This window comes from Dermochelys coriacea, chromosome 4 (assembly GCF_009764565.3).
Source record: "Dermochelys coriacea isolate rDerCor1 chromosome 4, rDerCor1.pri.v4, whole genome shotgun sequence".
NCBI classification, from domain to species: Eukaryota; Metazoa; Chordata; order Testudines; family Dermochelyidae; genus Dermochelys; species Dermochelys coriacea.
The window spans coordinates 54,437,358-54,457,748 of record NC_050071.1 but is presented as its reverse complement, the minus strand read 5'-3'; the positions used below and the strand labels follow the sequence as shown (position 1 = coordinate 54,457,748).

The following is a 20,391-nucleotide window of genomic DNA, read 5'->3' as shown; positions in this document are numbered from 1 at the left end:
TTTGTCAAATCTGCAGTGAAAGTGTTCTTAAAATGAACAACATGTGCTGGGTCATCATTCAAGACTGCTATAACATGAAATATATGGCAAAATGTGGGTAAAACAGAACAGGAAATATTCAATTCTCCCCCAAGGAGTTCAGTCACAAATTTATTTAATGCATTTTTTTAACGAGTATCATCAGCATTGAAGCATGTCCTCTGAAATGGTGGCCGAAGCATGAAGGGCATACGAATATGTAGCATATCTGGCATGTAAATACCTTGCAAAAGTGCCATGCAAATGCCTGTTCTCATTTCTGGTGACATTGTAAATAAGAAGATGACAGAATCATCTCCAGTAAATGTAAACAAACTTATTTGTCTTAGCAATTGGCTGAACAAGAAGTAGGACTGAGTGGACTTTTATGGCTCTAAAGTTTTACATTGTTTTGTTTTGAGTGCAGTTATGTAACAAAAAAAAATCTACATTGTAAGTTACACTTTTACAATAAAGAGATTGCACTATAGTACTTGTATGAGGTGAATTAAAAATACTATTTATTTTGTTTATCATTTTTATCGTGCAAATATTTGTAATAAAAATAATACTATAAAGTGAGCACTGTAGTTTTTGTGTTTTACAGAAATCAATATATTTGAAAATGTAGAAAAACATTCCAAAAATTTAATACTGTACATTTCAATCTGTATTCTATTGTTTAACAGTGCGATTAATCACAATTAATTTTTTGAGTTAATAGCGATTAATCGACTGCCCTAATTTTAAGAAAAAGGCCTAATTTAGAAAACTAATATTTAATGTTTATAAACTACTAATCTGTTCTTTATATAATATTTCAAATAGTATGATTACTAGATAACAAAAGTCATTACCATTTCATAGTATATGTGAAATGAACGAGTTTCAGTCCAGTTGCTAATGGACGCTTAATAAAGAACACTAATACCAGCTGTGTGAATAAGGGTGCTGCTTGCTTTGGTGTTTTTGTTAAGTGTTCATCTGGCATAAATGCATCAGCATGAGAACTGAGCTATTCTCTCTCCCTTAATGCAGGTGAGGAGGAGCTCACTGGCAGCTAGCAGTACTTTGTGAAATATGTTAATTGCCAAAGTAATGGACAAAGATCAGGAAATAGCAAGTACTTTAGTTTCCAGTGGTGTCAGCCCAACTATTATCATAACTACATTTATTCTGAAAAAAATGTATTCATACACACCTAATGCATGTTCAAAAAACAAACAGCTTAACTGACAACCATCCTTCCCCTTTTCCCCCACAGATATCAACTGTTGAATCAGGATGCATTCCTCTACTGCTTAATCTTCAGCCTTGCAGCTACATTCACTAGGTCAAAACAGCAATTTTGCGGAAACCATACATGTCACTAAAAATCCAAAAGGAAATCCTTTGGCAAATTATCAGTTTTCCTGTACGTTCTTTTGAGGGCTGACTTGAATGAAATTGAGATCATTTTACGATCCTACACAAACAAGCATAGCTACAGTGTATTGGGCTTTTGATATTTTTTCCCCACCTGCCACTTGAGTTTATCCCACAGTTATCATTAATGTTTTATTTTTGGGGCCCCTGCTCAACAGAAGAAATGCACGACTTTCAATAGCACAGAAAGTTAAAGATCTTGGCTCTGCACTAGATTGAGTTGTTGAGAAGAAAACTTGCCTGATTTGCTGAACAGTTTTGCTCACTCCCCACCAATGCCTTATGTGAATTGCTACTGTACAGTCCTTAGAAGTGGAGAGACTAATTCATGAGGGCTCCCAGGGAACCACTTTTTTTTTCTGAAGTGGAAATACTTAAAAGAAACAAACAAAGCAAAACAAAACATCAAAATGGTTTTAGCAGCCTCCAGAGAATATTGACTACTTGCCATTGACTCATAACACTTTTTTTAAAATAACTAATTTCTTGCTATAATTATTTTTTTATATTTGATTTAAAGTGTCTAAATTTATACAGGTATAAATCTGAAGTCAACAGCAAAACTCACATTGATGTCAGTGGAAGTAGGATTGGGTTATTTTTAAAAAAAAATAATTTCTTTACCAGTGTTACCTATCACATTTTAGATCTTGAAAATGAAGATAAATGATCTCATTTACCTTTATCTAATTATACTATTTACTTTTTTACTCACTTGAATGGTGAAACTACACTGGTCAGATTCTAGCCAGTTTCACTTCTGGGTCACATATATTAACAGAACACTGCAGTGCTTTGGTTGTCAGCATTTAAAAAAAAGCTGTTTTCAATTGCACTTAAAATAAATATGTCTATTAATGTTGGGCCAAATCCTTGTTTTGTTTTTTTAAAATTTTTTTCTAAATAAAGGCTATAGGATTAGCTTAAGAAGTTATGAAGAACTTCTTCATTTTACAAAACCTACATTTTGTTAAAGGTTATGGGTCCTATCCTTGGGTCTGACTCAACTCCACCACCTTTCTTTTCTCCTCTCGTACCCCTTCCCCAATGCTAGAGTTGCCTGAAAGTTTATTCAGTTGCTGTTGCAAGTAAGATCTGTTTCAAAACTGCTGTAACTCATGTCTGACTGCAGTGACCCTAAAATGACTGTGATGAGTGGATAGCTGAACATGATCTGAGAGCCTCTTAATACCAGCTGGAAGGCGGCTGGTTATAGGAATCTCCTGATTCTTGGTCTGTACATTCTAGTTCACCAAAGAATGTCATGAGAGGTCTTAATGAAAGCCAGAGTCATGCTGGTTAGTAATATCATTGTGAAATGTATGTAGAGGTACTGTGTAAGGAGTTAAATATATATACTAAAAATACATTCTGTATCAAGGTAAGAGTCACCAGCAGAAATAAAAAAACATTTTCTGTCAGACGAGATATGTTTGTTCTCCTCTGTCTTTCTCTCTCTGTCAGATGTAAATTAAAGTTGTAAGCTAATACAAAGGATGAGTATTTGCATACGGAATTATTGGTGAGATGTGAAGTCAGCAGGGAAGCAGCACATAGAAAAAACAAGTTATGGATGGTTATACTGTATCTAAGTACAGACAATGAACTTTGGGGAATATAAGTACAAAGCAAAAAAGTCCCCTAATAGGGGCCTACAGGACTCATGATATCTTATCAAATTAAATCTGAAGTATGATGCACATCTAGAATTTAGCATGGAAGTGTTAATATTAGTGGCTTTTGCCAGTATTCCTTCCCTTAATCATAAACGATAGCAATAAAAAAACCACAAAATAAAGTAAGTAGTATTTGGATGTTTAGGATTTTATTACAACTTTTCTCATCTGTACTCCTACCATCTAGCTCAATGATGGTAAGTCATTACAATTCTCTTTTTGAGTTATGGTTAAAAATACTTTATTATGATGTCTGTTGTATCTAGTCCATTTGGATTGTAAACCTCATCACTAATAGTTCATGAAGGTAAATACCTGTAATATCACCTTTATCATTATTAGCTGCGAAATACCTATGAGGATGCAAAACAATAGACTCAAGTAACAAAAGAGAGAATGTGAGAGAGAGACTGACTATAAGTACTGTGGTTTATAACCAAAGAAGAATAAGATATGTAGCATTCGATCTTTAAAAATGTCTTTCTATTCCTTTCATAATAGAACTTTACCCTTCCATAGCATATTTTATCTGAAGGTCCCAAATCATGTTACAAATATTGTTAAGCCAAATAACACTATGAGAGAAAGGCAAATAGCATCAATAAACCCTTTTTATAGAATGACTAGTGGAGTTTTAGTTCAGATTCTCAAGTGGCATAAACTGCTGTAGCTCCAATAAAGTCAATAGAGCTACACCAATTTACAACAGCTGAAAATCTGCTCTACAGAGTAGTTGGATCAACTCAAGCTCTGCACGGCTAAAACAGAGCTCTTGCTCTTCCCCTCCACCCAAGTCGTCGTCCTCATATCCTTTCTCAATCACTGTGGGCATCACCACCATCCTTCTGTCACTCAGGCCCATAAGTTGGGCATCATCTTTGACTTTGAGCTCTCTCTAGGTCCTCACATCCAGGCTACATCCAAACCTCTTATCCTTTCTGGATAACATCTCTAAGGGCTTCTCTTCACCGCGGAGCTAAATTGACACTGGTGCAATCGATGCAGCGGCATCGATTTAGCGGGTCTAGTGAAGACGCTTATCGATGGGAGAGTGCTCTCCCATTGATTTCTGTACTCCATCTCAATGAGAGGCAGAAGCAATGTTGGCAGGAGAGCATCTCCCGTCGACATAGCATAGTGTGGATCCCATGGTAAGTAGATCTAAGCTATGTTGACTTGAGTTACGCTACTAATGTAACTCAAATTGCGTAGCTTAGATCAACCAGCAGGTGTAGTATAGACCAGGTCTAAGAAAAGACCATTCATATCTATCCACACAGCTAAAATTCCCATTGAGGCTCTGATCATCATGTCTCAGTTACAGCAACATCCTTCTCTCTAGTTCTGACAAATGCAGTCTTGCCCTGCTCACATCCATGCAAAATGCTGCTGCAAAGACTATTCTTCTAGTCCATTTCTTTGACTGTACCCCTTTCTTCACATCCCTCTATGGCCTCCCCCTTCTTAATCACAGCAAATATAAAATACTTGTCTTCACTTTCAAGACCCTTCACTGCCTAGCTGCACCCTATCATCTCCCATTCACTGTCAAGATGTCAACTCCTGCCTCTGATAGGCCCATGATGCCAGTTTCTATTGCCCACTTGTTAAATTTTCAAAACAACCACTTTTGTGCTTTCTCCCATACTGTCCCTTACTCTTGGAGGAGCTCCTTGTAAACATCCACAAAGCTACCTCAGAATCTTCCTTCAAAATCCTCCCTCACTGTGATGCCTTTAAAAAAAAAAAACGAACAAAGGCTAGGCCACTGGTGTGCTGACACCATTGCCGGAGAGAGTTACTGGTGTACAAGACTCCAACTCAACTGCAGGTTTTCCTACCTTTCCACCCTGACAGAAGGTGCAGACTTTTCAAGTGGCCCCTCACCTGTACATGCAAGTCAGTTTGGAATTGTTGTCTTTGTGCCTACATACAAACATCTCCATTTCTCCTTCTGAACTCCTGCATCAAAGGTGGCTAAAGTGTACTTTTCAGAGTTTTATAAGAATCACTTGGCTATGCTCATTTTAATAGTGCAATCCATGAATATGACTGCATTAGAGTGACTGCAATCTGATCCACAGTGTAAAACAGTATGTAGCCCTTGCTCTTGTGACAAGTTTCCAGTTTGGCTCTTGGTTAGGTAAACTCTGAGCATCCCTGTTCCACATGGCTCAAAAGGCATGTCCAGACTAATACTCTGCATTTTGACTTTCAAATATACATGGATGATTACTAGTGTCGGTTCAGAGTTTTAGGGGACCAGTAAAGGTAGCTGAAATAGTTATGGAGAATAGCCTTTATATGAATGTATTTACTATTTGTATAGTGTCTAGAGTGTGCTACCACTGTAATGATCATATAATAGCAAAAGTCACTTTCTTATTCCCATGGCTATGACAATGTGAGAATTGCTTAGAAGCCTAAAGTTCTCTAGAGGAAACATATTCAGTACTGACCATACAAAATAATGACATCTGAAGGCAATATTTTGAACTATTCATACACATTACGGGTTCTCAATTAACTGGATCAGGTCATGAAAAAAGCCTAGGATGAAATTTTAACCTCAATAAAGTCAATGTCAAACATAACCCTGACTTCAGTCAGGACAGGCTTTCACCCCAGCTATCATTGTGAGGAGCTCAATGAAGACCTCCATACAATGCTCAGTGATCGTTAAAAACACCAAACCAAATATTATGAGGCATAAGAATAAAATGGAAAATATTATGCTCTTTTAGAAGTCAGTGGCACACCCTCATCTGGAATACTGTGCTCTGGTTTGATCACTCCATCTTAAAAAAGATCATAGTAGAAATAGAGACAAAGACGGGAGATGAGAAGGATTAGGGCAAGGAAAGACTCTCATATGAAGAGAACTTGAAAAGATTGGTATTATAGAAGAGATAAATGTGAGGCGATACGATAAAAAGTACACACAATAATGAATGGGACAATGATAATCCAAGAACAAGGGGCCATCCTAGGCAACTGAAAGGTGGTAAATCCAAACCCGGTAAAAGGAAATACTCTTTCATACAAAAATAATTAGCCTGTGGTACCCATCGTCACAACATATCACAGGCCAAAGTTTACCAGGATGCAAAAAAAAAAAATTTTTGACATTTACGGGGAGTATATTTACATAAATGATATCAGTACCAAAAGCCAAGCACTTTGGAAGTGATATAAACCCTTCAGCTTCAGGGCATGAGCCAATCTCTCATTACTGAGGGTAAGAGGACACCTCAAAGTGTCCTCCTAACAGCCTACTGCAGGGCTTCTTCCTGAAGCAGCTGATATTGGTCATTGTCGAAGAATGGACGCATGTCCCTTGGAATGGTGGTTGAACCATGAAGGGACATATGAATCTTTAGCGCTTCTGACACACAAATATCTTGCAAAGCCGCTACAACAGTTCCATGCAAACGCTGTTCTCACTTTCAGGTGACACTGTAAGAAAGAAGCGGGCAGCATTATCTCCTGCAAATGTAAACAAAGTTGTTCGTCTGAGCGATTGGCTGAACAAGAAGTAGAACTGAGTGGACTTGCAGGCTCTAAAATTTTACATTGTTTTATTTTTGAATGCAGTTTTTTATACATAATTCTACATTTGTAAGTTCAACTTTCATGATAAAGAGATTGCACTAGGGTACTTGTATTAGGTGAATTGAAAAATACTATTTCTTTTGTTTCTTTACAGTGCAAATACTTGTTATCAAAAATAAATATAAAGTGAGCACTGTACACTTTGTATTCTGTGTTGTAATTAAAATAAATATATTTGAAAATGTAGAAAACATTCAAAAATATTAAAATAAATGGGATTATATTATTATCAGTGCGATTAATCACAATTAATTTTTTTAATCACTTCACAGCCCTACTTAACATACTGTATTTGGGCTAATGCCATCCTTTTTTCCTTTTGATGCAGGAATCAGGACCTAAAAGAGCTTGGGGAACTTGCTCCACATTGGGACAATATGCGTAAAAATGTTATTGCACACTGTGAACAGATGCTAAACATGTACCAGGACACTCTTGCAGATCTTGGGAAAAATTCAGGTATGGAAATAGTTTCTGTCCTCCATCAGAGGTAATGAGTATCTTGTATAATGGACATTTCACTTGAGTGTATTAAAAGAGAATTAAACACAATTCAGAATGGGAGTAGTTGTTGGGGGAAGAGGAGAGATTGTATATTGTGTGTACAAGTTGTATATTGCACAGGAGTTCAGTTAGGAGTTACATGCCCAAATCCTGTCATATGTTACTCAAATTTGTACATACAATTCCCACACAACTTTGAAAAAACATAGTAGCTTGTTTTCCAACATTTCTGAAGTAGTAATAAGCGCCCTACTTCTGAGCACATTTCCTGTCAAGAAGTGAAGTCTGCACTACCTTTCATGTACCTCAGTTCATTTTCAGGATTTGCACAGTTTATAATCATACAAGTGAGCAAACCACATGGGACAGTAGGTGTATCTGACATCCAAATCATTACTCCACATACAGTATCCTACAAGTAGTCCACACAGCTTGTTCATTGAGCCAACCAGTCACTAAAGATATTAAAGAGTAACAACGAAATGCAGCCACCTTTTCAAGAACATCTGTTGATGGAGTTGCATTGAAAGGTGTATCAGTCAGCATCAGATCCAAAATTTTCCCTCCCTGATTTGTTAGAGGCATTGCCCACAGCCAGGAAAGCATTGAACTCCTAGGCTTGGCAGCCTATCATCAGATAGTTGCTATGAGTTACCAGCAGGGGTCCAAAAGTGAAGCTATTTGCAACTCTACTTTTGCTATACAGGAGGTATTATGTGCTGGTGTGAAGTGCAAAGGATAATTGCCTTGGTGCTGGCTCTGTAAATATACTATGCACCACTCTGCCTATAGACTGCAATGCATAAAGAGGGGAGTTTGTCCATGTGCCTGCAACCCAATACAACATCTGTGACACATTTACGGTGCACTATATGCATGGGAAATTGGCTAGTTTCTCCACCAGCAAGATACACACCAAACAAGAGCTGAGCAATTAATGCATAATAATTAACGCCTTCAATTACACATTTTTTGGTGATTCACAATCTGTTCACTTACACATTCTATTTTTCTCTAATTTACCTGACATTCAGTATTATTTGCTGAATATCCTTATTGTTTATTTATTATACTTGTTTAATGCCTCTGATAATCTCCATAAATTAAGTTTGGGAGCATAGGTTGTTTCTGGGTAGTTTGTTACGAGAATTCAATATTTAAAATTTTGATTTGTTCTAAATGGATAGAGTTGTTTCTGCTTTCTCTCTGAATGAGCGGAATGCTTAAAGCAGGTGCCAGTAGACAAACCTATAATTTTGAAATTTGCTTTCCAGGACTATGCTGTATTAGTCACATAAAGCTTGCTATTTCAGCAAACAATCCCAGCAGTAAATGCCCTTGCTAAGGGCTCTTGTGTACGCTGAGAAAAATGGAGTAACCACAGTTCTAAAGTGAATGTTTACCTCAAACAATGCACAGCAGAGTAATCTCCATCTGTATGCTGAACTGGACACAAGTAATTATGCCATAATTGCCACCTTGTGGAAAATATTTCAGAGACAGTCTTTCTTGTCCAAAATGTTAATGGTTGAAAAATTCACTTTTATCATTCTTCCTTCTTCCCGATCAATACTGAACATACTATAACACCTGAGGGTGGATTTCAATTTACCTACACATACACTAGGGCCGTCCCTAGAGATTGTGGTGCCCTATGCAGCCCCCTGTGGGGGGGGGCCGGCCCGAGGCTTCTAAGAGGGGCGTGCATCCCAGGCCTCCACAAGGTGGGGGGCTGCACCGAAGGGCTTTGGGAGGCAGGAGCAGCCAATTCAGGAAGGCAGCAGGGGTCAGGCCTGTCCCCGCTCTCATGGGGCGGCGGGAAGTGGAGCAACCTGGCCCCAGCCTTCTCCACTCTGCTCCCCTGGCTTCCAGGCTTGGGGGAAGGTGGGGAACCACCCCTAGCACTCACTGGTGGCACAGCTGGGAGCCGGCAGAGTGGAACAGGCTGGGTCTGGGTCGCTCTACTTCCAGCCGCCCAGTGAGTGCAGGGCGGGCGCGACCCCAGCCCCTGCTGCAATCCCCTGGGATGCATAGCTCAGGGGACAGGGGACTGCTGGAATTAGCCTACCTTGCTTTCAGAGTAGCAGCCGTGTTAGTCTGTATTCTCAAAAAGAAAAGGAGTACTTGTGGCACCTTAGAGACTAACAAATTTATTAGAGCATAAGCTTTCGTGAGCTACAGCTCACTTCATCGGATGCATTTGGTGGAAAAAACAGAGTAGAGATTTATATACACACACACAGAGAACATGAAACAATGGGTTTATCATACACACTGTAAGGAGAGTGATCACTTAAGATAAGCCATCACCAACAGCAGGGGGGGGAAGGAGGAAAACCTTTCATGGTGACAAGCAGGTAGGCTAATTCCAGCAGTTAACAAGAATATCAGAGGAACAGTGGGGGGTGGGGTGGGAGGGAGAAATACCATGGGAAATAGTTTTACTTTGTGTAATGACTCATCCATTCCCAGTCTCTATTCAAGCCTAAGTTAATTGTATCCAGTTGCAAATTAATTCCAATTCAGCAGTCTCTCGTTGGAGTCTGTTTTTGAAGCTTTTTTGTTGAAGTATAGCCACTCTTAGGTCTGTGATCGAGTGACCAGAGAGATTGAAGTGTTCTCCAACTGGTTTTTGAATGTTATAATTCTTGACGTCTGATTTGTGTCCATTCATTCTTTTACGTAGAGACTGTCCAGTTTGGCCAATGTACATGGCAGAGGGGCATTGCTGGCACATGATGGCATATATCACATTGGTAGATGCGCAGGTGAAGGAGCCTCTGATAGTGTGGCTGATGTGATTAGGCCCTATGATGGTATCCCCTGAATAGATATGTGGACAGAGTTGGCAACGGGCTTTGTTGCAAGGATAGGTTCCTGGGTTAGTGGTTCTGTTGTGTGGTGTGTGGTTGCTGGTGAGTATTTGCTTCAGATTGGGGGGCTGTCTGTAAGCAAGGACTGGTCTGTCTCCCAAGATCTGAGAGAGCGATGGCTCGTCCTTCAGGATAGGTTGTAGATCCTTGATGATGCGTTGGAGGGGTTTTAGTTGGGGGCTGAAGGTGATGGCTAGTGGCGTTCTGTTGTTTTCTTTGTTGGGCCTGTCCTGTAGTAGGTGACTTCTGGGTACTCTTCTGGCTCTGTCATGTGTTTCTTCACTTCAGCAGGTGGGTACTGTAGTTGTAGGAATGCATGATAGAGATCTTGTAGGTGTTTGTCTCTGTCTGAGGGGTTGGAGCAAATGCGGTTATATCGTAGCGCTTGGCTGTAGACAATGGATCGAGTGGTATGATCTGGATGAAAGCTAGAGGCATGTAGGTAGGAATAGCGGTCAGTAGGTTTCCGATATAGGGTGGTGTTTATGTGACCATCGCTTATTAGCACCGTAGTGTCCAGGAAGTGGATCTCTTGTGTGGACTGGTCCAGGCTGAGGTTGATGGTGGGATGGAAATTGTTGAAATCATGGTGGAATTCCTCAAGAGCTTCTTTTCCATGGGTCCAGATGATGAAGATGTCATCAATGTAGCGCAAGTAGAGTAGGGGCATTAGGGAACGAGAGCTGAGGAAGCGTTGTTCTAAGTCAGCCATAAAAATGTTGGCATACTGTGGGGCCATGCGGGTACCCATCGCAGTGCCGCTGATTGAAGGTATACATTGTCACCAAATGTGAAATAGTTATGGGTCAGGACAAAGTCACAAAGTTCTGCCACCAGGTTAGCCGTGACAGTATCGGGGATACTGTTCCTGACGGCTTGTAGTCCATCTTTGTGTGGAATGTTGGTGTAGAGGGCTTCTACATCCATAGTGGCTAGGATGGTGTTTTTAGGAAGATCACCAATGGACTGTAGTTTCCTCAGGAAATCGGTGGTGTCTCGAAGATAGCTGGGAGTGCTGGTAACGAAGGGCCTGAGGAGGGAGTCTACATAGCCAGACATCCTGCTGTCAGGGTGCCAATGCCTGAGATGATGGGGCGTCCAGGATTTCCAGGTTTATGGATCTTGGGTAGCAGATAGAATACCCCAGGTCCTGGCTCCAGGGGTGTGTCCTGTGCGGATTTGTTCTTGTGCTTTTTCAGGGAGTTTCTTGAGCAAATGCTGTAGTTTCTTTTGGTAACTCTCAGTGGGATCAGAGGGTAATGGCTTGTAGAAAGTGGTGTTGGAGAGCTGCCTAGTAGCCTCTTGTTCATACTCTGACCTATTCATGATGACGACAGCACCTCCTTTGTCAGCCTTTTTGATTATGATGTCAGAGTTGTTTCTGAGGCTGTGGATGGCACTGTGTTCTGCATGGCTGAGGTTATGGGGTAAGCGATGCTGCTTTTCCACAATTTCAGCTCGTGCACGTCGGCGGAAGCAGTCTATGTAGAAATCCAGGCTGCTGTTTCGACCTTCAGGAGGAGTCCACCTAGAATCCTTCTTTTTGTAGTGTTGGCAGGAAGGTCTCTGTGGGTTAATATGTTGGTCAGAGGTGTGTTGGAAATATTCCTTGAGTCTGAGACGTCGAAAATAGGATTCTAGGTCACCACAGAACTGTATCATGTTCGTGGGGGTGGAGGGGCAAAAGGAGAGGCCCCGAGATAGGACAGATTCTTCCGCTGGGCTAAGAGTATAGTTGGATAGATTAACAATATTGCTGGGTGGGTTACGGGAACCATTGTTGTGGCCCCTTGTGGCATATAGTAGTTTAGATAGCTTAGTGTCCTTTTTCTTTTGTAGAGAATCAAAGTGTGTTTTGTAAATGGCTTGTCTAGTTTTTGTAAAGTCCAGCCACGAGGAAGTTTGTGTGGAAGGTTGGTTCTTTATGAGAGTATCCAGTTTTGAGAGCTCATTCTTAATCTTTCCCTGTTTGCTGTAGAGGATGTTGATCAGGTGGTTCCGCAGTTTCCTTGAGAGTGTGTGGCACAAGCTGTCAGCATAGTCTGTGTGGTATGTAGATTGTAATGGATTTTTTACCTTCAGATCCTTTCGGTATGATGTCCATCTGTTTGCATTTGGAGAGGAAGATGATGTCTGTCTGTATCTGTGCGAGTTTTTTCATGAAGTTGACAGATTTCCACTCTATACGGCTAAATTCAGTGCCTTGCATAATCACAGGTTTCAGAGTAGCAGCCGTGTTAGTCTGTATTCTCAAAAAGAAAAGGAGTACTTGTGGCACCTTAGAGACTAACAAATTTATTAGAGCATAAGCTTTCGTGAGCTACAGCTCACTTCATCGGATGCATTTGGTGGAAAAAACAGAGGAGAGATTTATATACACACACACAGAGAACATGAAACAATGGGTTTATCATACACACTGTAAGGAGAGTGATCACTTAAGATAAGCCATCACCAACAGCAGGGGGGGAAGGAGGAAAACCTTTCATGGTGACAAGCATGTAGGCTAATTCCAGCAGTTAACAAGAATATCAGAGGAACAGTGGGGGGTGGGGTGGGAGGGAGAAATCCATGGGGAAATAGTTTTACTTTGTGTAATGACTCATCCATTCCCAGTCTCTATTCAAGCCTAAGTTAATTGTATCCAGTTTGCAAATTAATTCCAATTCAGCAGTCTCTCGTTGGAGTCTGTTTTTGAAGCTTTTTTGTTGAAGTATAGCCACTCTTAGGTCTGTGATCGAGTGACCAGAGAGATTGAAGTGTTCTCCACTGGTTTTTGAATGTTATAATTCTTGACGTCTGATTTGTGTCCATTCATTCTTTTACGTAGAGACTGTCCAGGTGGCCAATGTACATGGCAGAGGGGCATTGCTGGCACATGATGGCATATATCACATTGGTAGATGCGCAGGTGAAGGAGCCTCTGATAGTGTGGCTGATGTGATTAGGCCCTATGATGGTATCCCCTGAATAGATATGTGGACAGAGTTGGCAACGGGCTTTGTTGCAAGGATAGGTTCCTGGGTTAGTGGTTCTGTTGTGTGGTGTGTGGTTGCTGGTGAGTATTTGCTTCAGATTGGGGGGCTGTCTGTAAGCAAGGACTGGTCTGTCTCCCAAGATCTGAGAGAGCGATGGCTCGTCCTTCAGGATAGGTTGTAGATCCTTGATGATGCGTTGGAGGGGTTTAGTTGGGGGCTGAAGGTGATGGCTAGTGGCGTTCTGTTGTTTTCTTTGTTGGGCCTGTCCTGTAGTAGGTGACTTCTGGGTACTCTTCTGGCTCTGTCAATCTGTTTCTTCACTTCAGCAGGTGGGTACTGTAGTTGTAGGAATGCATGATAGAGATCTTGTAGGTGTTTGTCTCTGTCTGAGGGGTTGGAGCAAATGCGGTTATATCGTAGCGCTTGGCTGTAGACAATGGATCGAGTGGTATGATCTGGATGAAAGCTAGAGGCATGTAGGTAGGAATAGCGGTCAGTAGGTTTCCGATATAGGGTGGTGTTTATGTGACCATCGCTTGTCACCATGAAAGGTTTTCCTCCTTCCCCCTCCCCCCCCCCCGCTGCTGGTGATGGCTTATCTTAAGTGATCACTCTCCTTACAGTGTGTATGATAAACTCATTGTTTCATGTTCTGTGTGTGTGTGTGTGTGTGTGTATATAATCTCTCCTCTTCTTTTTCCACCAAATGCATCCGATGAAGTGAGCTGTAGCTCACGAAAGCTTATGCTCTAATAAATTTGTTAGTCCTCTAAGGTGCCACGGGTACTCCTTTTCTTTTGCAAAAAAAGGAGAGTGATGCTTGATATTAACATGTAAAAAAATAAAATTCAGAAGTCTCTGTGGTCCTATATATACAAAGCCGGTTTATTCATTACTTCATTTTCATTGTTTAAAGGTAAATGTAGGATTAAAGGAACACTTTCAAGATTGTCAAACCCAAAATATTACTTATAGTACCTTTAAAATTACAAATGTAATTTTGCTACAATTCCTGAATCTTTTTCCCCCCAAATGACTTTGAATGCAAATGGAAAATGCCCACACTTCTGTGTGGTCTTAGAAAAACAAAGCCTGAATAGCATTTGTCTGCAAGCACTACAGATAATGATAATTTTCAATATTGTGCTTAATCAGAAGAACAGACAGGCATAGAAAGGGCAAATTACAAGCTACTACATCATGTATATATACCATCAAAAATCAGCTGGTAAATTAGCTTTTTGGCCTGCCAGCATTGACAGTGTTCCTTTAAACATTCAAAATAACTTTACTTAGTTACTCATAATCTCATACTTTAGATGTGATGATTATAAAGTGTATAGTCAAATCTTTGCAGCACATTGTGAGTAGTTTATTATCACGTTGTCATTTTAGAAAGAATGCGTATTTATAATGACTTCTACTGAAATGTGAACAATTCAAAGTTTTTTGTTTGCACTGTCAGGAAAGAACAATATTCCAGTCAGTGCATTTGTTTTGCTTTAAAAAACCCGAAAGATCTCACTTGCTAGTGGAAATATGTAGTGTCATATCTCTATGTCCCTGTATTTTTAGCACAATATAAACTTAATATATGTTAACTGTGGCATCATTTCCAGCGTGCTGTGGACTGATTCTAGGAAGCAGGAACAATGTCTCTCAGCAAATTAGATTGTTCTATGAATTAAAAAGCTGTTTTGTTGACTGCAATATGGATGCATGCTGAGATGCAGTTAGCAAACCATTCTTTTCTTAATACACGATTACACACTGAAAGTAAATTAAAGAATGCCACTAATGTACAAGTATTGTCCTAACATTTAAAAAAAAAGACAAAACATCTGCTGGGTGCTTGAGATAATAATTCTTTAAACTTTTGTTTTCTAGGATCTTCATTCAAATCAAGCTGTAGTAAAGGAGAAAAGACACTAGAATTTGTTCCAATAAATCTCCATCTGCAGAGAATGCATGTGCACAGTCCTCGGTTGAAGGGTAAAGTATATTCCAGAGAAATGTTCTAGTTGTGTCACAATGTGGTTTATATATAATCAGAAAGTTTGTATTCCTTTTTAACCCTTTATAAACTCCATGCATTTTAACTCATAGTGGTGCTGTTCAAAAATCTCCAATTTCTTCGATAGTAAACCATTGTAACTTGGCAAAGAAGAATGGTGCTTAGACAGGTGTCCCTTCAGATTAGGCATTATATTCTCAATAGTACTAAAACACTTTTTTCATATAATGCCAAATCTTGGTCACTTTGAGGTAATTGAGAGATTTTTCCTTTGACTTCAGTGGAACCAAGATTTGGCACATGCTGTTTAAACTTGATCAACATGGTCCATGAAGTGGTATGATAGGGAAGTAGTTAAATGGCTCAGTTTCCTTTTCATTAACTCCTTTTCATTACAGTAGGCTTTTCAGTAGATTTGTGTGCAACTGGCTGGCATGAGTTCACATTGATTTTAGGGCTAGGAGATTAGAGAGAAAAATTATTCACAAAAATTATAGTGACTTCTAAAGAGAATTTTGCTTAAGCTCTGTTTGCAATTGTTTTTTTTTTTTGCTTTTGATCAACATTCATCCAAGGAAATATTTGTTTCTTAAAATGTTTGTGGAAAATGAATTCTTAAACCTTAGCTGAGATTTATATACTCATAAAACATAAGCAGAAATAGTTTATGAAGTTTAGGTCAGCTGAGCAGGGATCAGAAACATACCATGTACCTGGGGTAACCAATCACACAGTTCAAGCATTCGGCTATGGATATTGAATATTCAAAGGAATACTTGCAGCAAACTATTAACAGATAATCTACAGGCTGTAATTTGTTTGCATAAAATATTCAATAAACAATTTCAGACAGTGTACAAATTTCTAACAAATACGGTATGTTGTTGTTGCGTTAATGAACAAGAAAAAGGATTGAATTCGCTTAATAAATTGTGTGGTGTTCAGCTCTAGTTTAAATTAATTTTTGCAACTGTCTCAGTGTTTGTAATTTAGTGCCCTTTGAATTTTGGTTTATGGTTGTGGTTTGTTAGAACCCGGTATTGTAGGCCTGTAATAATTATAGCAGTAATTATAAGATAAAGGAGTGGAATTGATAGAAAGAATGCAAGAGACCTATAGGCTTAGACCTATAATAATAGCTTAAGCAGTTAGCATAAGTGTAAGGCCTTATAGCCTGAGTAGGAATAATTGCTCAAAGAGTTAGCATATTTAAGTAAACTAACAGTAACCATAAGTCACAAGACTTTCTTCATTCTTTTGTCATAATCACACGTGTTGCAAACTGCTGATTGTACAAACTGCCTTCTCGCAGTTACCTATCTGAGTATTTTGGAGGGGAATATTAGCTAAGTAATATTACCATAGTAATCCAACTGATCTATATGTTAATACGTTTTGCTTAATTAATATACTAACCTATAGGATAAAGGCACCCCAATATTATGAGGGCGAGGAAGTTAAGATATGTTAAAGGAGGGAAGAGCTATGCATACATATTCATGAAGAAGACTATCAAGGCCTATAAAACATCTGGTCTCAGCTCAGGTAGAGCTGTTGGAGTTCTTCATCTGTATGCCAGAGTTAGACTAGGATCTGTCTCAACCTTTAGAGCTCTCCCCAAGGATAGAGTAATAGAGTGAGTGAGTATATACCTGGTAATGGTGCCAGTTGCTCTGACAGTTTTATATTAAATCACTTTACTTGTTTGGATTGTTTTATTTATTGGACTAATTGTAATCATAACACTTTTACAGTTACACAAGGTCTTCCTTGAGTGTGAGTGTTGCTGTCATGGCTGTGCTCCATAGGGTTCCTTGAGTAATTCTGAAAATAGTGAGCCTGATCTTGAGACAGAGCCTACCAAATTTCAGAGTCCTAACTGGGCAAACTAAGCCAATAACCTAATCAATGAACAATCAAAAGATCAGGCAACAATATGGAAAAAGCAACAGTCTAAACAAGGCCAATGAGTTTGTGAAGTCCTATGTGTTCCTTATGAGTTTGAATGCAATAGGATTTGCAGGAAATGGTTTCATCCAGAAGGCTTATCACATGACCAACTGTTATTATAAAACCAAAATGAAGCTTCAAAATTCAGTCTGAAAAAATACTTGCTGCTCCAGAGGCAGTAAAAGGTTTCACTTTCCATCTTGCTCTAATGTTTGTGGGCCCTTTGGGTTAGAGTCCATTCTTTAAGTTTGCAGAATGATATTTAAGCAGCAGTGATCCTTGTACGAGATGTTTGCGGAGAGAACGAGCACTGTTTACCCTCTGTAGAGTATCTTTTGTACGCTGAGTAACTGAAAAAGCTATTACAATAAAAGAAACTAAGTGGCCAGCCAATTTTTTCCTTTATTCTCCATCAAAATTATCTGCCAAATCCTGAAGGCCATACTCAGACAAAATGCCCATTGAAGTTAGTAAATATTTTGCCTGAGTAGAAGTCAGGACTTGGCCCAATGTTAAAACTTTATGAAGGATGTAGAACTAATCCCACTGAAATGTCTTAAGGCTTTACTAACTGCCAGCTATCGACTAGTGTGACCTATGTGAAGCTGTGAGTTTCTGGCATTGAATACAGGCTTTGAGAAATTAAGCAGTTGCTACTAAGTTCCTTTAGAGAAAATGGAAGGATTCTGTTTTAATAAGGGTCTGTTTCTGAGATTAATAATTAGTGAGAGTCAGGGTCTTATTTTTAGAAATGCTGAACACCCATAGCTACAGTTGAAGTCAATGGAAGATGCGGATGCTCAGCCCCTCTAAAAATCAGGTCCTACAGAGTAGATTTGAGTTAAAGGGACCAGCTTCTGAAACAATGGAATCTTTGATAGTGTTTATGGAATTACGGTGAACAAGGATTTCAGATGTAGGATTTTTATTTTTGTTGTGAGTTTTCCTTGAACTACCAATGAGTTGTTTGGTATTATATGGGGTTTCCATACTTATTATTGAACTAGGGGCTTATTTTACAGAAAATGTGTATGACATTTTGCATTGGGAAGTGATTTGCTGAGATAGTATGTTATGAAGGGATTGTTAAAGATTGATGCTTGTAGAGTCAGGATATAGGGCTGAGATGATGGGATTTTAAATAAGAGTTGGTTTCTCTGATTATGATAATTTGTGTTAATTTCCAATGTGATGTGAGATGTTCTCTGGGCTCTTTTCTTTCCCTTGCTTCTTTTAGGTTGTGTCTCATTACTCTAGCTTCATTGACAGAGTGTGTGACAAAGTGGGAATGTTGTTATGTTTTCTCCGAATAATGTGTGTGTGCCTCAATTTCCCCTATGTGTTACTCAAGTATCTAGGTAGTGGGACAAAGGTGTGTGATACTTGCAGAGGCCCCTAGAGGGCAGATGTGACTGCCATATGGTTGCCTGGGCACAGACAATGGCCAACTCTGTATCCTGGCAACTGATGGCCGGGGCCCATCATCTGCAAGAATCAACCGGAGCTGTTCGAGGACCAAGTCAGAGGTGGAGGCCAGGTGACCTGTTTGCCTGGGAAAGAGACATAGGAAGGAGGAGGGCAGCTAGGGGTGACTGAGGCTGGACTGCTGGAAGCTGATCAGTCTCCTGGTTGAGACTTGGGGGTGGGAGGGGAGCCCTGGGCTCTGGATCCCCCCAAGATGGACTTGGATGAATATTCCTAATTTCTCTGCTAACAAGATCTGTTCTATGCTGGGTTCCCAACGACTAATAACCCCTTGTGTTTTACCTCACTGGCTGAGAGTCACTGCTGACTGCGGAGGTGGGGCAGAATTCATATGGCCAGTATTTTTCTGTGCTCCCCCCCCATAGAAAAATGCAAAAAAAAAATCTACCAGGGGATATGCGCCTCTTCCCCGGCAGCCCAGGCAGCACGTCTGTTCCAGCATGCCTGGAGTAGCCTCAGACATGGGGAGGTGGGCAGGGTATGCATGCCTATCTGGTTGATCACCTTAGGGAGAGGGGAGTGCAGGGCAAACATACGTGCCTACGAGAGAGAGAGAGAAAGAGAGTCTGTCCCTCTTGCTTGCTACTGCAGCTTGCTGGCGTGGAAGGGTAAGGCTTTTTATTATGCACGAGGCAGGCTAGAGGCAGAAATGTAGCAGCCTGCCTGTTAGTTAATTGATCTCATTGTCTGAGACACAAATGTAGCAGCCTGCCTACGTAGTAACATTGTTAATATTCTTATTGTTAGTTAACTGTTCCCATTCTCAGTCAATTTCCCCAGGAGCATAAAACCTGTGAAAATTTTAATGCCTCTACACTGCCAGAGTGATGTAAAGGAGCCTTATAAATGACAATAAGGGAATCCCCAGTTAGGAAGATCTATGTGCTTTCTCACTTTTTTCCTGTGCCAAAGTGGCACAATGGAGTTGCATTGCAGCTCAGGATTTATTTTACTTACCGATTTAAAAAAAAAAAAAAAAAAGACTTTGAGGGCAAATAAAACATTTACCAAGCAGTCAATAAAATGTCAGGACAATCAGAACCATGCACTTTGCAAAGTAACCAGCCAGGTCCAGGACAATGATTAGCAAAAGTATATGATTTTCATGTATGAAAGTCTGAGAAATTTAACATGACATTCTAGTTTTTCTTTATGTTTGGTGTTCTGTAATGTAATTTTAATGAACATCCAGGATTATAACTGGAGTGCAGGGTATTAGTTACCAAGCGTTTGTAACTTAAGTTCCATGTGTTTAGGAAATGCTGAACAGTTAATGTGACTTTTTTTCTGTATTGTAGTTTAATAAATTACCAAAACATTGAAACTGATGTGATTATATTGCATTATTTTGACAAATAAATATGCAGCATTTTGCAGAATTTTGAATTTTTTGACTCAGAATCCCCCCAGGAGTATTTAATATTAAGTGGCAAGATAATTTCTGTCTGGCTTGGCTACTGTATTGTTTAATCTTTTAGATGATGATCAGGTGCTTAGGGGCAATCATGCTAGGTGCATTTTTATAGATTTAAATATAATAAATCAAGGCAGCACATTCATCTACCAAAACTTAATTATAAAGCTAATTTCCCAATGTGTAAATGAATAATAAATATACAACTTTGCTGTAATAGAGCAGAACTAATGCTGTCATGTCTCATAATGACAAACTAAATAACCTCCAGTAAACTTCAGGTGCACCTAGACCACTGACTTAATTTTTCATCCTAATTTATTATGCAGATGTGTTGTAATAGCTAGCATAACTTGTTTCTTAGCTTACTTACCAGACCACTTAGAGCACCAAATGTAAATAACCACAGATCATATTGAAAATATAGAAAGTTTTCATATTC

General features: G+C 39.6%; 1 protein-coding gene across 1 annotated transcript in view; it reads left to right on the top strand.

The window, feature by feature from the left end:
- The window catches only part of INPP4B (inositol polyphosphate-4-phosphatase type II B), a 521,268-nt gene that overhangs the window by 366,598 nt on the left and 134,279 nt on the right, over nucleotides 1-20,391 (top strand). The window contains 2 exon segments of the mRNA XM_043513204.1: nucleotides 7,060-7,190; nucleotides 14,974-15,078. Of these exon segments, the coding sequence (XP_043369139.1) occupies nucleotides 7,060-7,190; nucleotides 14,974-15,078 (236 nt within the window).